Raw genomic sequence first — 18,930 nt, 5'->3', positions numbered from 1 at the left:
TACCCTATAAATCCAACCACCTTTCATCCAATACCTTCTAACAATGGAACACCTTTACCTTCCAATGAATGGGAAGAGAGTGAACCAATAGAAGAGAGCGAACCAATGGAGGAGACATAATCAACAACATCATCTTTACCACCAATGAACACTCTTTAGCGTCAAGTTCCACGAGGAGCAAAGATGAAACGCACATCACGTAAATCCATACCAATATGGAAAAAGATTAAGAAGAATCAGAAGGCGACATCTCCAGGAAGTCATAGAGTTCAAGATGAACCTGCACGGATAGCCCAAACCGTCGATAGTTGGGTGGCAGAAGAAAGAGCTTCTAAGATGTATGAGACTGGTCAATCATCTCGACCACGTCCCCCATATTCTTCTGAAGTGAACACCTTATCTCAATTGTTTGAGAAAAGTGTGAAAATTGAAGATAAGATGGAAATTGTTGAAGGAAGGGCTACTCATCTCTCCGGAAGAGTATGAAGGTTAGAAGTACAAAGGACGCGAGATCAGGAATCAGTGATGGATGTCCATCATCGTATAAATTTCGCTTATAACGATATGATTACTCATGATGCAAGGATTGCAAAGTTAGAGCTATATAATCAAACCTCAAGAAACGAGGAGCGCACAGGAGGTCTTGAGCAGAGAACTCAAGAACTTGAGGAGCAAGTGGTTAATGTCACTAATGTGATAGGTCATCACTTGGGTTTCTGGTAGATAAGCTAAAACTAGTGGTTGTGTAAATATAGAAAATCAGACTAGTTAAGGCAAGAAGAGTAAAGTTTATTGCAAGGATGTAGAAAACCTTGCAAATTTTGTAATGTTTATAGAAATGTTTCTCTTATAAGGCTAAATAAACTGATGTAACCACCAATAATAATATGAAGCATATATTACAATAATCATTATGTTATCCATTATGTTTTACACTTTGAAGAATAATTGAAGTATTTAGTATTCATGTATTAACTTACTTACAAAACTCATAAAAATCTTATTATTTATAATAGGAACTAAAACAAAATGCCTAGAAGAAGTAGTGATCGGCTAAATCCTAACCAACGATCAACACCACAACAACAACCACCAGAACCAAACCCCCCAATAAGTACAACAGAACTTGAATAAATCATAGCTCAAAGAATCGCTGTGGCTCTATCTAATGTCACAAGAAGTGGAGTTAGAAATGAAGGCAATGTAGGGACCGCTAGAATAGATACCTACAAAGACTTTATGAATTGCATACCAAAAAGCTTTAATGGAAATGAAGGGGTTGTTAATTTGACTAGGTGGATAGAAAAGATAGAGTCCATCTTTCAAATAAGCTTTTGTCCAGACGATTGTAAAGTACGATTTGCAACATGTACTTTCGCAGATGTAACACTTACATGGTGGAATAGCCATGTGAATACAATGGGAATTGATACTGCAAATTTCATGAAATGGGAAGAGCTAAAAATGATGCTAGTAGAGGAGTATTGTCCTAGGGAGGAAATACATAAGTTGGAACAAGAATTGTCGACCCTAACCATGAAGGGTTTAGAGATAAAAGCTTATACTGCTAGATTTAATGATCTTGCAGTAACGTGTCCATCATTTGTAATCCCTGAATATAAGAAGATTGAGCAATATATCTGGGGTTTAGCATCGCAAATCAAAGGCATGGTGATCGCATCAAATCCTACAACCTATGACAGCACCAAGAGAATAGCTCATCAGCTAGCCCTCACAGAGATCCAAGGAACAGTAGTGGTCTCAAAAGCTGAATCTCCCAAATATAAAACAAACAAGCGCAAGTTTAATGGGAAGAATCCCAAACAATCATTTGAGAAAAGAAAAGAAGTGGCAACCAATTATGCAGCCACAACAGCAGTACCCACACAACCAAAATCTTCATGGTGCAATCAGTGCAACCATCATCATCCAGGTGACTGTTTTGTTTGCACGAAGTGCAAGAAGAATGGGCATACAACTAGTTACTGCAAATATTGGAACAGGCCGTGGTAAAGGAAGAAAGTGTTATGAGTGTGGAGAGGTTGGACACATCAAGAAAGAATGTCCAAAGTTAAGGAGTCAAGTGAGCATAGGGCGTGGCAGGGCGTTTGTGATCGGAAGTAGAGAAGCTATCCAGGACCTTTCAGTCGTATCTGGTACGTTTCTCATAGATAATTTATATGCTACAATACTCTTTGACTCTGGAGCAGACATAAGTTTTATAACACGGAGGTTTAGAAAATTGTTAAGTCATGAGTCTAGCAAATTAAAAGAAATTTAATAAGTAGAAATCGCTAACGGTCAAACCGAGAAAACACATGAAATCCTAAAAAACTGTCTGATAACTCTTAATAACTACCTATTTCACGTCAACCTCATGCCAATGCCTACCGGTAGTTTTGATGTCATAATTGGCATGTATTGGTTATCTTCACACCACGTTGAAATTCTATGTTATGAGAAAGCTATACGACTACCCTTACCAAATGGTGAAGCCCTGATTATATATGGTGATAAATCTGGGAAGAACCTCAAAATTATCTCTTGTACCAAAACCCATAAATATATACATAAGAAATGTTGCGCATTCCTAGCTCACATTGTAGTTAAGAAAATAAACACAAAAGAAATTAAGGACATACCTCAAGTATGCGATTTCCCCGACGTGTTTCCTGAAGATCTACCTGGAATACCACCTGTCCGACAAGTCGAGTTTCGAATCGACTTAATTCCAGGAGCAGCATCAGTAGCGAAATCTCCTTATCCGTTGGCTCCATCCGAAATGCAAGAATTATCTAGCCAACTACAATAACTTCTTGACAAAGGCTTTATTAGGCCAAGTTTTTCACCTTGGGGAGCACCAATCTTGTTTGTCAAGAAGAAGGATGGATCCTTTCGAATGTGTATTGATTATCAGGAGCTGAACAAGATAACGATTAAGAATCGTTATTCGCTTCCAAGAATTGATGATCTATTCGATCAACTGCAAGGATCTAGCTACTACTCGAAGATAGATCTTAGATCAGGATACCATCAACTCAGAGTACAAGAAGACGACATTCCAAAAATAGCATTTAGAATTCGTTACGGTCATTATGAGTTCTTAGTTATGTCTTTTGGATTGACCAATGCCCCAACAGTGTTCATGGATCTCATGAATCGTGTTTGCAAACCATACTTGGATAAATTGGTGATCGTATTTATCGATGATATATTGATATATTCACGAATAAAGGAAGAACATGGTCAACTCTTGCAAACAATCTTGTAACTACTAAGAAAAGAAAAGTTGTACGCCAAATTCTCCAAATGTGAATTTTGGATTAGAGAAGTACAATTTTTAGGTCATGTAGTTAGCAACGAAGGAATTCATGTTGACCCATCCAAAGTTGAAGCAATTAGGAATTGGGAAGCACCAAAGACGCCAACAAAAGTGCGTCAATTCCTAGGACTTACTGGCTATTACCGCAAATTCATAGAGAATTTCTCCAAAATAGCCAAGCCGCTTACAACACTAACCCAGAAGGATACAAAGTTCAACTGGGAAGACAAACAAGAAGCTGCTTTTCAGAAACTGAAGAAAATGTTGTGTAGTGCACCAATCCTATCCCTTCTAGAGGGGACAAAAGATTTCTTCGTATACTGCAATGCATCAAATCAAGGAGTGGGATGTGTGTTGATGCAAAGAGGAAAAGTTATCGCCTACACATCACGACAACTTAAGGTGCATGAGAATAATTACACTACCCATGACCTTGAATTGGGACCCGTAATTTTTGCACTAAAAATCTGGATACATTACTTATAAGGTACTAAGTGTACTATTTTTATCAACCACAAGAGTCTCCAGCACATCTTTGGCCAAAAAGAACTTAATATGAGACAACGAAGATGGGTTCAATTGTTGAATGATTATGAATGCGAGATTCATTATCATCCCAGAAAGGCAAACGTGGTAGCAGACGCCTTGAGCCGGAAAGAATATATTAAACCCCTCCAGGTACGAGCATTAACCATAACTATCCATTCTAACTTTGTTGCACAAATTAGAGAAGCTCAACTTGAGGCTCTAAAAGAATTAAACATCAAGAACGAAGCTTTGCGAGGAATGGAAAGGCAACTTATACAAAAAGATGACGGAACGCGATACTTTATGAACCGAATTTGGACGCCTAAGTTCGGTGGAGTCAGGGACTTGGTATTAGAAGAAGCCCGTAAGTCCAGATATTCCGTACATCTAGGCTTTAACAAAATGTACTTAGATTTAAAAGTACATTATTGGTGGCCAAACATGAAGGCTGAAATTGCTACTTATGTGAGCAAATGTTTGACTTGTTCTAGAGTAAAGGTAGAACATCAAAAGCCTTCAGGTTTACTTCAACAACCAGAAATACCGGAATGGAAATGGGAGCAGATTTCAATGGACTTCATCACTAAGTTACCCAAAACTCCTAGTGGGTTCGACACTATTTGGGTAATAGTCGATAGATTGACTAAGTCCGCCCATTTCTTACCAATTAAAGAGAACGACAAGATGGAGAAGCTGACTAGAGTTTATCTTAAGGAAATTTTTAGATTGCATGGAGTTCCAAATTCTATTATTTCTGACCGAGATAGTAGATTCACTTCACGATTTTGGCAATCTCTACAAAAATCCTTAGGAACACGTCTAGATATGAGTACAACTTACCATCCACAGACTGATGGTCAGAGTGAGAGAACCATTCAGACATTAGAATACATGCTCCGAGCCTGTGTAATAGACTTTGGAAATGCATGGGATACTCATTTACCGTTAATTGAGTTTTCCTACAACAATAGTCATCACACCAGCATCAAGACTGCACCGTTTGAGGCTCTTTATGGACGAAAAAATGTCGTTCCCCTATATGTTGGGCAGAAGTTGGAGATACACAAATGGCCAGAGAACGTACAAGCGATACCTTACATACTGGACCATAAATAATCCACGAGACAACTAAAAAGATCGTGCAAATTAAGGATCGATTAAAGGCTACACGTGATCGTCAAAAGAGCTATGTCGACGTAAGACGTAATCCTTTAGAGTTCCAAGTTGGAGATAAAGTAATGTTGAGGATCTCTCATTAGAAAGGTGTAATTTGATTCGGGAAGTGAGGCAAACTAAACTCACGGTATATAGGACCTTTTGAAATTCTAGCCAGAATTGGTTCTGTCGCATACCAACTCAAGTTGCCTCAAGAGCTAAGTAATGTACACGATGTTTTTCACGTATCAAATTTCAAAAGATGTCTATCCGATGACACTCTTATTGTACCTCTTGACGAGATACAAGTCAATACCAAACTCAACTTTGTAGAAGAACCTGTCGAGATCAAGGATCGAGAAGTCAAACGATTAAAGCAAAGTCGTATTCCCATAGTGAAAGTTCGATGGAACTCTTTATGAGGACCTGAATTTACTTGGGAACGTGAAGATCAGATGAAAGAAAATTACCCCCAACTATTTGACAAAATCCCATCCACAAGATAAATTTCTGGACGAAATTATTCTAACGGGGGGAGAATGTAACACCAGTCAAAAATAGGTCAATAGACAATCACATGTGATTATACCAATCATGTAATGTGATTTTGTAAACTAGTAATATGATAAACGTACTATGTAGTTCATGATAAATTCTAATACAAATACGAACTTTCTTTATAATACAACTCAAAGTATATGTCCATACGATTCCAAAGATATAGAGAACGTCTGAATCTGACTTCGCATAAGGAAGTTGTGATAAACCGAACACTATATATCTTTATAATAAGAGGAATTTAAAATAAACTTAGACTTAGCTATTAGAGTCTAAAATAAAGTTATAGTACTCGTAAATACCTACACGTGGATATAAAGAACGTCAAAAACAGAGTTCGTATGCGAAAATTACGACCTTCCGAAGATTCAGCTATCAGAAACCCTAATTCGACTGGACTCACGACGTGAACAAGGGTTTATTCACGACGTGAGGTGTCATTTTGCCACATCTCAGAATCTAGAAGGTGTGTGAAGAGGCTACAAAGGGATAAGATCCAAAAGCACGACGTGAGCAAGGATATCTCACGACGTGAGGAGTCACATGGCCATCCTCCGAAGCTAGGGACGCAAATGGCAAGTCTACGGGATGAGTATGCATGACTCACGACATGAGTCTTATAAAACTCACGACGTGAGAGTCCAAAATCCTTACTATAAATAGCAAGTCCAACCTCAGCTATTCCTTACACCATTTCCCTTTCTCCTCTCTCCCCTGCTGAAGCCATCTTGCATCCCGAGCCCCGATGACCTCGTACCGCTGACCGTTTCTGCTTAGATTACATAAAATCACGCTACTAGGGTGAGTTTCATGGCTCCACTTTCTAATATTTTCGGGGGAAAACACATGCTAAATATTGTATATACGTTACTATTAGGTCTATATGATGGTATATTAGAATCAACAAAGATAGTTATATTAATCGAGATATAGTTGTTCTAAATATAATATTTTGAATATATACAACTATTGTCAACTTGTTAGCATGCTATTGTTATAGAAATATATTAATGTAGATCTTGAGTTATACTTAAGATTCTATATATGTTGTGTGCGATATAGTTCCGAAGTTATATTCGGAAGTTCTATATGTTAAAAAGTATGTACGTTGTTATTGTTGGTTTTATGTCAATATAAAACTTGTTATGTTATATGCTGTTGTTTTTGATAAAACCTGGTTTTACTTCAAGTTATAGCTGTTATACTGCCTAAATGTTATGAAGTTAGGAGCAATGTTTAAAAGCAAAGTCTAGTGACTTAGGGTTTTAGACACGAAAATGCTTTTGTTGTTAGAGCTATAGGAAGTCGTCGAAGTCTACATGAGTAATTGTATTCATCAACTAAGATTGGGGATCTTAGCAGAAATCTGCTGAATTATAACCGTTAATCCCCTGTGAGCGAGGAAGTGATGTATAATTACTATACGGGTTGACAACTCCACTTGTGATTGTTAGCTACAGTCAACCATAAACAAGTGACGAACTATCCTCTTACATGTTATTGTTCCAGCGTCGATGAAGAATACGGTGTTGTTTCTCATGGAAATCATGAGTGTATTGTTTCTCATGGAAATCATGAGTGTGTTTTATCAGAGGTATTGTGTCGTAGCAGCGGTTACAGGCTCATGGTAGCAATTTGTTAGAAACATTATACTTTGTCGTATACAAGTATTAATGTTATGTATAAGTTCCCCTTACTTATACTCTAGGTTCAAAGAACGTTTAGGTATAAAACTTATTTGATAAGTAGAAGATTATACCTAATATATATACTAAATGTTGAAGAGTCAAAATGATACTTTCAAAACTAAACTTTTGAACTTGAGAAAAAGTGTTATTTTTATATAGAGTCAAAACCTATGGACTCACCAACTTTATGTTGACATATTTTAAAATGTACGTGTTTTCAGGATCTTGAAAAGCTGGTATGTATTCGAACAGGAGAAGGTTTACTATTATCTTTCTATTCATTAAGAAGTATGCCATAGTCGGATATTATGTAATAGGTTCTAGAAAAACAGTTATGTAACTTTCAATTATCAATAAAGGTATGTATTTCTTTAGTATTGTTCAATGTATGTTATATAACTGTGATACGAGGAATGACGTTACACCACCCGGTGTTTCCGCTGATGGCCGGGGTGTGACAAATTTGGTATTAGAGCTATTAACTATAGTGAACTAGTACTTTCTTAGGAAAGCACGTCTATAGTTTAGGGCTTACTCAATTAGGTTTAGGTATATCCCTTAGCCTACGATAAAAAGTATTATCAATTATTCTACTAAAGTAACAAACAATTATAAAAGTGTGAATACAATAAATAAGAATATCGAGTCATATATCAAGACTCAGACCCGCGATGAGAATACACCTTAATACCCAGAATGTTTTTGTTCTCAAGGATTTAGATCAAATATTCCAACTAAAGTTTATATGTGCATAGATCCTATCACAACTAGGTGTAGGTGCGCAACTACATTTTATTATGATCAGATCATATGGTATATTCGTGGCGAACTCAACATACCTGAAATTTGCTGAGCTCTAGGAAAATGCCCGGAAGAGGGAGATCGAGCTGGAAACTCAGGCCAGGGAGGAGGCTGAGTCTTAGAGGAGGGATAAGCGACCAATTCAGTCTCAGCCGGCAGCCAAGCGGGCAAAGCCTGCTGATTCGAGATATGGGGGTCAGAAGGGCCGCACTTGTGGGAAGTGCGACAAGAGCCATGTGGGAGTGTGCAGAGCAGGGGTGTGCTACAAGTGTGGCAATGAAGGGCATTTCACGAGGGATTGCCCTAAGGGGTTTGCAGTTTGCTTTCACTGTAACCAGACCAGCCATCGGAAGGCCGAGTGCCCGCAATTACTTCATGGATCAGCATAGGGTTTTGCAGTTTGCTTTCACGAGGGATTGCCCCGAGGCACCGAAGGCTCACGGGAGAGCCTTCCGGTAGATAGCGAAGGAGGTCCGTGCAGTGTCCGATGTCATGGCTGGTATGTATTCTTTTATTTATTTATGCTGAGTTTGAGATATTGTGCTTATATTATGGTATGCTTAGGTACTTTTCTTGTGCATTCTGTACCTGATTTGGTGTTATTTGACTCAGGTGCGAGTCGGTCTTTCGTATCTTTAGGATTTAGTCAGCACATCAATATCTAACGAGAGGCGTTGAGTCGACCTCTTTGAGTTTCTATAGCTGAAGAGCGAGCGGTGTATGCCACAGATGTGATTCGAGGATGTGTACTCGAGATTTTCGGTGTTGAGTTCCCGATAGATTTGGTACCGACTGCAATGGGGGATGTTTGTGTCATCGTGGGCATGGATTGGCTGAGCCGATTTGGAGCTGTTATCGACTGCGAGCGTCAGTTAGTGACCATTCGAGACCCTAGTGGGGGAGTACTTATGGTGTATGGAGAGGGTACCCGATATGGGTCATCATTTTGCTCGGCTACCAGGGTGAGGCAGAATCTACAGCAGGGCTGCGGAGGGTTTGTAGCATACGTGATGGATAAACGAATTGCCAATGAGAGGCCGAGTTCAGTCGGTGAGGTCCCGATGGTGCGTGAGTTCCCGGATGTTTTCCCCAAAGAGTTGTTGGGTGTACCTCCGGAGAGGCAGGTGGAGTTTCACATTGATTTGGTTCTGGGAGCAGCGCCTGTTGCCAAGGAACCCTATCGCCTTGCGCCACTAGAGATGCATGATTTATCCTCGCAGCTTCAGGAGTTGCTGGGGAAGGGATTCATTCGACCTAGTAGCTCACCGTGGGGAGCGCCAATCCTTTTTGTCAAGAAAAATGACGGAACACACTGGATGTGTATTGATTACCGGGAGTTGAACAAGTTAACGGTCAAGAACTGTTACCCACTACTGAGGATTGACGATCTGTTCGATCAGTTGCAGGGAGCGTCTTGGTTTTCCAAGATACACTTGAGGTCGGGATATCATCAAATGAGGGTGCGTGATGAGGATATCTCCTAAACGGCGTTTAGGACTCGTTATGGGCATTACGACTTCTTGGTGATGCCTTTTGGGCTCACCAATGAACCAGCAACGTTCATGGATCTCATGAACCAAGTATGCAGGCCGATGTTGGATCGATCGGTGATAGTGTTCATTGACGACATTCTAGTGTATTCGAGGTCCAGAGAGTAACATGAGGAGCATCTGAGAGAGATCGTTGGAGTATTTAGATCGGAGAGGCTTTATGCCAAATTCTCCAAGTGTAATTTCTAGTTACGAGAGGTCCAGTTCTTGGGGCACCTCGTTAACCAGAATGGGATATTGGTCTATCCGGCCAAGATTGGGGCTGTTATGAGTTGGGAGGTGCCGAGATCCCCCACCAAGATCATGAGTTTTCTGGGGTTGGCCGGCTACTATGAGAGATTTATCAGGGATTTCTCCAAGATTTTCGTTCCCCTCACCAAATTGACCCAGAAGGGTGTGGCTTTTACTTGGGGACCAGAGCAGCAGACCTCGTTTGAGACTCTTTGCCAGAAGTTATGCGAAGCCCTGGTGTTAGCTCTTTCGGAGGGAATGGAGGATTTTGTGGTGTATTGTGATGCGTCCATATCAGGGCTGGGTGTGGTGCTTATGCAGAGAGGACACATGATAGCATACGCATCGAGGCAGTTGAAGCCTCATGAGACGAGGTACCCCACCCATGATTTGGAGTTGGGGGCAGTAGTGTTCGCCCTCAAGATATGGCGTCATTACTTGTATGGGGTTCGGTGTACCATATACACGGACCACAAGAGTTTGAAGTATTTGATGGATCAACCCAACCTGAATATGCTCCAGAGGAGATGGTTAAATGTGGTTAAGGATTATGATTGTGAGATCCTGTACCACCTGGGCAAGGCTAATGTGGTAGACGATGCTTTGAGCCGTAGGGCGGAGAGTGCTCCAATTCGAGACATATGTATGAGGATGACGGTGATGACTTCGGTGTTGGATACCATTCGAGAGGCCCAGGCAGAGGCTGTGAGACCAGAGAACTGCAAGAGAGAGCGGGTGATTGGACAAGTATCCGAGTTGGTTACCGATGGTCGTGGGCTTATGACCTTCCATGGACGGATCTAGGTGCCGTTTATGGGTGGGGCACATAGCATACTAATGGAGGAGGCACACAGATCGAGATTTTCGATCCATCCTGGAGCCACTAAGATGTACTTGGATCTGAAGAGAGACTATTAGTGGCCCTATATGAAGAGGGGTGTTGCATGGGTTGTAGAGAGGTGCTTGAACTGTCGCCGGGTTAAGGCCGAGCACCAGCGTCCACATGGCAAGTTGCAGCCACTAGAGGTTCCCCAGTGGAAGTGGCAACATATTTCTATCGACTTCATCACCAAATTGCTGAGGACTACGAGGGGTGTTTTTGTAATTTGGGGGATTGTTGATAGTCTGACGAAGAGAGCTCACTTCCTTGCTATCAGTGAGAGCTCTTCTGAAGAGAGGATGGAGGAGATATATGTGAGAGAGGTGGTATCTCGGCATGGAGTGCCGATATCGATCGTGTCGGACCACGATGTTCGTTTTACTTCCAGGTTCTGGAAGAAGTTTCCTGAGGAGTTGGGCATGAGATTGCACTTCATCACTGCTTATCACCCTCAGGTAGATGGGCAGAGTGAGCGGACGATTCAGACGCTCGAGGATATGCTTCGAGCATGCGTTATAGACTTCGGGGGAAGTTGGGACGCATACCTACTTTTGGCTGAGTTTTCCTACAGCAACGACCACCATTCGAGTATTGGTATGCCTCTCTTTGAGCTGTTGTATGGGAGGAGGTGTAGGACCCTTATCTGTTGGGGCGAGGTGGGGCAGCGAGTGATGGGTTGCACCGAGATAGTGCTTAAGATAACTGAGCAGATACAACATGTCAGACAGAGATTGTTGACAGCCCAGAGCCGCCAGAAGAGTTACACGGATAGGCGGCGATCCGAGCTCGTGTTCCAGGTTGGAGATTTTGTACTTCTGAAAGTTTCCCCATGGAAAGGGGTAATCCGGTTTTAGGAAGCGGGGCAAGTTTGGGCCTCGATATATTGGGCCTTTTAGGGTGATCGCCAGGGTAGGCAAGGTAGCTTACCGTTTAGAGCTACCCACAGAGTTGAGCCAGATCCATGATACTTTCCATGTATCTCAGTTGAGGAAGTGTATCGCTGATGAAACGACTGTAGAGCCACTAGAGGATATTCAGGTGGATACGAGCCTGAACTACATTGAGAGACCAATCGCCATCTTGGATCGGAAGGTCAAGGTTCTAAGGAACAAGGAGGTGCCCCTTGTTCAGGTCCAGTGGCAACATCGAAGAGGGCCCGAGTTGACCTGGGAGCCGGAGTCGGAGATGCAGAAGCAGCATCTAGAGTTGTATGCGGTCGAAGACTTCGAGGGAGAAGTCTGATTCTAGTGGGGCAGAATTGTAACATCCATATTTTCCGGTACGCTATTTTAATTATTTATTTTGAGTTAATTGGAGGGACTCGACGAGTTGGTGCCTCAACTCGTCAAGTAGGGTCGCGTTTAGATGATGAGTTTCATGAATGGACTCGTCGAGTCTGGTATCTGTGACATCCCCATTTTCACGGCCAGAAAAGACCGATTTTTGTTTATGCTTTATAAAAATCAGAGTATCTATTTTAATAAAAATGTTGCGGAATTTGTTCCCAGAAAAACATGATAATTTCATTATCAAAGCATTTCCGAAGAAATGTATTTTTATTCATTTTAAAACATTTGGGATGTCATCGTCAATACAGAAACATAAGCATAAACAGAACTTACATTCATTTACACTAGTGATCTATATCTCCTTAATCTCTTAGTGTAATGTAACTTCACCTCATCACCTGTGATACAAGTAAACTGAGTGGGTCAGGTTGGGAAACCTGGTGAGTACATAGGGTTTTCAACCCACATAATATAATTATTATGTTTAATCATCAAACAATTAACCTAATTACCCATCCTCATTATCTTCTTTATTCCTATGTACCTTCCCTAAGGATTTATCTTATGGATCGTCTCCTACATCATATTTACCTCTTATCTCCTTGCATCGCATTTCCTTATATGTTTGTTCCTAAGGACTCTCCCTAAGGATCATCGCCTACATCGCATAGACAATATTGATTCAGGGATTACTCCCTCAATACGTGCCTAACAAGGGTTAGGGCATCATCACATGAATACGTAGTTACAACATCGCCTGAACTTGTAATTCATAGTAAGGGGTTAGAGTATCATCACATGAATACGTAGTTACAACATCGTCTGAACTCGTAATTCATCACCTACAGGTTATGGGCCTGCTGGTGTTTGCACGGGGTTGTCTATAATAGTCCGTGGTCGCCATCTATACTCTGGTAGATGACTACATCTCCAAATTGTCGGACAAGGTTATAGTATCTTTCATCCTACATCATCGATTCATCATCACCTATCTATCCTCACCTAATTATCATCACCTTCCTATCATCACCTATCTCTCATCATTTTATTTCATCACACATCAACTATTTCATCTACCCATGTTTTATCCCAACATATTTGTAGATATAAAATAAATATATAGTTTAAATCGTTTAAAACATGTAAAAAATCATTCATCCAACATAGACAGCAAGTATCCAGATAATATGCACACATGACACGTAATTTATATAAAATATTTCATATCTATGTGTAAGATGAAAGTAACTATACACTCACAACACGTAATATATTTTAAATACTTCATATCTATGTGTAAGATGAAAGTAACTATGCACTCACTTGAAAAGGTGGTGATTCCGAACTCAGACAACGCTTCTCTTCTTAAAAATAATTTCCTTCGACGAAACCTAGTATTTTTACCACTAGAGTTTAGTCTATTATTCGCCGAGACTAATTAATAGTCTAGCTATTATTACTATTATATAAGCGTTAAACAATACTTATATAACCCATAATAATAGCCCAAGTACTTATTATAAGTTCCTAATAACGTTACTATAATTAAATAAAAGCTATATTAAAAATAGCGTAAGTGTAGCTCACTTACAACGGGTTTAAAAAAAAACTGGGCTTTGCTTGGAGCAGCGTTCCTGAGCCAAAAAGCTCTTCTTCTCGGAGCCGTCGAGCACTCCGAGGCTTCCGCCTCGTCTTAGGGAGGTTCCCTAAGCTTTTCGGGGGGTTTCGGGGCTAGAGAGAGGTTCTAGAGAGAGAGTAAAGAGAAGAAAGAATGGGAAATATGTGAAGAAAATGAGGGTGAGAGAGGTTCTATTTATAGGGTGAAATATGGATGAACTTGGTGCCACATGTAACCATCTGGTGGCAAGACTTGGGGAGAAAGCAATGGCCAAGATTGTGCCACGTCACCCATTTTCGCGCAGCACACTTCCGACTTCTAAAATCCGTAACTTTCACATACAAGCTCTGTTTTTGACGTTCTTTATATCCACACGTAGGTAAAAATAAGATCTACAACTTTTATTTTGACTTCATCGGCTAATTCTTGATCGATCTTAAATTTAACAATACGAGAAGATTAGACTATTAAATGACCGCGAAAAATTCGTAACTCCTTCATACAGACTCCGTTTTCATCTGTCTTTTTACCGTTGAGTTCCTATTAATGATATCTTCAACTCTCATTTAGGTTGCGTAAGGCAAAAACCGCTCGAACTAAAACTCGAGTTTCGGGCCGTGCACTGCTAAGCCACATCTTAGAAAACTCATAACTTCCTCATATGAAGTCAGATTTGGGAATTCTTTTTATGGATGCTCTCAGGTTAACATATTCTATGACTTTCATTTAGATCACTAAGGCTAAAAGTTGCTCTCTCATAAATTCACTATTTACGTCTTCCGGGTGCCATGTCGGTTCCGTCGCGAAACTTCGACGGGTCATAACTTCTTCGTTATAACTCAGATTTCGGCGCTCTTTATATGTATGGAACCCTTGAGACATATTCTACAACTTGGTTAAGATTATTTATTCTAAAAAATCTTTTGTCGAAAAGTCATTTTCGATCCCTATTATCTCTAAATTGACTAGCCTGGATCTTCGGGCGTTACAATTATCTCCCCTTTAGAATGATTACGTCCCGGAATCATCAACGAAACAATGCTCTCATGATGACTCCATATGTTATCTCTTCATCCTAAGTAATAATCGTAGCTTTCATGTTTCTTCGAACGAGTATCTAACTCTAAGACCTCCTAACTGCAGGCGGTGCCCGATCTTCGACCCGCTCTTTATCTCATGTTAGATTTCCAATCATAATATTTATGTCGCAATCTTGATCTTTATTGGAGACTCTTTCTTTAACAAACTTGAGATCAGTTTCTTCCTTCGATTATCATAATAGACTGACGGGTCATGTTCTACTGACCTCTCATCGTATGATGCGTTGCTTGGACTAAGATCTTTTAGATTCAAATTACAGAACAGACTATACCTTCCTTCATGTTCTAATCACATCTTAAAAGGTAGTGTTTCTAGCTACAAGCAACTATCGCGATACCTCTACCGATCACTTTGATTATCTTTTATTTCAATCTTCCGACTAAAGTCAGATGCTACATCAAACTTGGTTCTCCGAACCACGTAACATAATCATCATAGTGGAACTCAATTAGATATGATACTAGGGTCGGAATAACAATCATCTTCTTAGTCATTACCGAAACGATGGTAAGAACATACTTGAATAAACCGAAATCAATTACTAGCTTCTTGGTAACCTTGTGACTTTCCCTGATCCAAGCGTGAGTTATGTGCTTCCGGTAGTATATGCATCTACTACCTTTCACACCTACTCATACTCGTCCCAAGTATTGTCTCGCAGTTTTCCAATTAACCATAGAATAATCACATAACAATTTGACACATCATATAACAAAACGAATGTTTTATATTATTCCTTGAAATGATTACATAGGTGTTCAAGTTCAACCTATACCATGCCTCTAATAGGCTACACCTCTTGATACTATCCGCATGGCTTCTTCATAACTTGATCCTTGGATATCCATCCTTACTCCTGATTCCTTGCATTGCCATCTACTTCGTCAAGGATCATTTGGAATGCTCTTGCTTTTGGCTTTAGCGACACATTTTACCTTGCAACTTTGTTCTTCTTTGGACAGTTCTTTGAAATATGCCCATCATTTCCACATTCGTAGCACTTCTTGTTGTCGAATGTACAATCTCTAGAATAGTGACCGGTCTTACCACACTTATTACATGTCACTTCTCCATTGCATCTTCCGAAGTGCTTCTTCTTGCACTTCTCACACCATCTTGCTTCACCTCCTCATCCTCCAGACTTCGGGAATTTTCTCTCCATGTTGGACCTTGAAGATCCTTCATGCTTCCTTTTCTCGCCAACTTCAACTCTCTTCAGACCTCTCTCTCTTATCTAGGTCTCTACATTCTTAGCAGCCCAAATGGTGGCTTTCAGAGAACCGAAGCCCGCTGGTAATCCGTGGGCAAACTTGTTGACCTTGGAGAGCTCAGGTGGAACTAGATAAGGAACGAGATTCATCTTCTTTGTAAAACTTGCAGCATACTCGGTGATACTCATCCTCCCCTTCTTTAGATTTTGGAATTCATTGTTGATCTCCAGAAGATCCTGCTCAGAGCAGTACTGCATCTTTAATTGCACTAGGAAATCTTCCCAAGACATCTTGCTTGCTTCTCCCTTGGGCATCATGTTAGCTAGTAGCTTCCACCATCTCAGTACTCCAGACTTTAACAGAGGGACCACAAGGGCGGTTTCTTGTTTGTTGCTACTCTCACAACTCTCAAACATTGTCTCCATCTCAGAGATCCAATCCATAACTTCCACCAGTGATGGGCTTCCAGAAAGAGTTGGGGGTTTGGATGCCATTAAATCCTTGTACTTGCATCCATGTTCGTCATTTCCTCCATCCTGATTGTTTCGTCTAACTATCGGTGGGTTGTCTTGACCAACCGTCCCACTGTAGTTCCCTCCTTCTGACTGCCCATCATTCAACTTGGGCTGTTCAATAGGCATCGTAAGTTGCTCTCGATTTTGTTGAAGTAAACGCCTTGTTTCCTCCAATTAACGATCCAACATCATTTGGATCATCACTTGTACTCCGACCATGGTGATTGGATCGAGTGCGGTTACTACAACAAGTATTTGTTCAATCACTGGGGGTTGTTGATTCCTATTTCCATTCGCGTTCCCGACTCTACTTCGGGTTCTTGTCATTTCGATCTATACACCAAATCATATGGTCGGTGTTTAATGACGAGAATTAAGATATGAAAGATTTTATCTATGATTGACGTATAATCCCCTTATCTCTCCGAAAATTTATATGCCAGTTCTAATACCGTAGTTAAACGTTTAGAAACCTGAACACATAAAGTTTCTAGATCCGGTCAACAATAGACCATAGATCCGAACAAACAACAACATATTAGGCACACATCATTTGGCACATAAAAGAATTTTTAGGCACAATTCCTAAAATAAGCTAGTGCTCACATCTCACAGTCATTGCTTAGCATTCTAAATTTAAGTCAAGAAATCCTTGAAATTCCTAGTTCGCTTAAACTAATGCTCTGATACCAACTGTGACATCCCCATTTTCACAGCCAGAAAAGACCGATTTTTGTTTATGCTTTATAAAAATCAGAGTATCTCATTTAATAAAAACATTGCGGAATTTTTTCCCAGAAAAACATGATAATTTCATTATCAAAGCATTTTCGAAGAAATGTATTTTTATTCATTTTAAAACATTTGGGATGTCATCGTCAATACAGAAACATAAGCATAAACAAAACTTACATTCATTTACACTTGTGATCTATATCTCCTTAATCTCTCAGCGTAATGTAACTTCACCTCGTCACCTGTGATACAAGTAAACTGAGCGGGTCAGGTTGGGAAATCTGATGAGTACATAGGGTTTTCAACCCACAATAATATAATTATTATGTTTAATCATCAAACAATTAACCCAATTACCCATCCCCATTATCTTCTTTATTCCTAAGTACCTTCCCTAAGGATTTATCCTATGGATCGTCTCCTACATCATATTTACCTCTCATCTCCTTTCATCGCATTTCCTTATATGTTTGTTCCTAAGGACTCTCCCTAAGGATCATCGCCTACATCGCATAGACAATATTGATTCAGGGATTACTCCCTCAATACGTGCCGAACAAGGGTTAGGGCATCATCGCATGAATACGTAGTTACAACATCGCCTGAACTCGTAATTCATAGTAAGGGGTTAGAGTACCATCGCATGAATACGTAGTTACAACATCGCCTAGACTCGCAATTCATCATCTACAAGTTATGGGCACGTTGGTGTTTCCATGGGGTTGTCTATAATAGTCCGTGGTCGCCATCTATACTCTGGTAGATGACTACATCTTCAAATTGCCGGACAAGGTTATAATATCTTTCATCCTACATCACCGATTCATCATCTCCTATCTATCCTCACCTAATTATCATCACCTTCCTATCATCACCTATCTCTCATCATTTTATTTCATCACACATCAACTATTTCATCTACCCATGTTTTATCCCAACATATCTGTAGATATAAAATAAATATATAATTTAAATCATTTAAAATATGTATAAAATCATTCATCCAACATAGACAACAAGTATCCAGATAATATGCACACATGACACGTAATTTATATAAAATATTTCATATCTATGTGTAAGATGAAAGTAACTATGCACTCACAACACGTAATATATATTAAATACTTCATATCTATGTGTAAGATGAAAGTAACTATGCATTCAGTTGAAAAGGTGGTGATTCTGAACTCAGACAACGCTTATCTTCTTAAAAATAATTTCCTTCGACGAAACCTAGTATTATTATCACTAGAGTTTAGTCTATTATTCTCCGAGACTAACTAATAGTCTAGCTATTATTACTATTATATAAGCATTAAACAATACTTATATAACCCATAATAATAGCCCAAGTACTTATTATAAGTTCCTAATAACATTACTATAATTAAATAAAAGCTATATTAATAATAGCGTAGGTGTAGTCACTTAGAGCGGGTTTTAAAGAAAACCGGGCTTTGCTTGGAGCAGCATTCCCAAGCCAAAAAGCTCATATTCTCGGAGTCATCGAGCACTCCAGGGCTTCTGCATCGTGCTAGGTAGGTTCCCTAGGCTTTTCGGGGGGTTTCGGGGTTAGAGAGAGGTTCTAGAGAGAGTAAAGAGAAGAAATAATGGGAAAGGTGTGAAGAAAATGAGGGTTGGAGAGGTTCTATTTATAGGGTGACATATGGCTGAACTTGGTGCCAAATGTAACCATCTGGTGGCAAGACTTGGGGAGAAAGCAATGGCCAAGATTGTGCCACGTC

The 18,930-nt window shown here is 40.0% G+C and overlaps 1 protein-coding gene across 1 annotated transcript; it reads left to right on the top strand.

Annotated features, from left to right (window-relative positions):
• The first annotated feature begins 525 nt into the window (after positions 1-525).
• Positions 526-2,013, top strand: LOC111908001 (uncharacterized). Its single transcript, XM_023903810.2, has 2 exons — positions 526-719; positions 1,296-2,013. The coding sequence occupies exons 1-2, from the start codon at positions 526-528 to the stop codon at positions 2,011-2,013; spliced, it is 912 nt and encodes a 303-aa protein (XP_023759578.2).
• Positions 2,014-18,930: the final 16,917 nt, after the last annotated feature.

This window comes from Lactuca sativa, chromosome 5 (genome assembly GCF_002870075.4).
Source record: "Lactuca sativa cultivar Salinas chromosome 5, Lsat_Salinas_v11, whole genome shotgun sequence".
In the NCBI taxonomy this organism is placed as follows: Eukaryota; Viridiplantae; Streptophyta; class Magnoliopsida; order Asterales; family Asteraceae; genus Lactuca; species Lactuca sativa.
The sequence above is the reverse complement of the archived record's forward strand: the minus strand, read 5'-3'. Positions and strand labels throughout refer to the sequence as shown.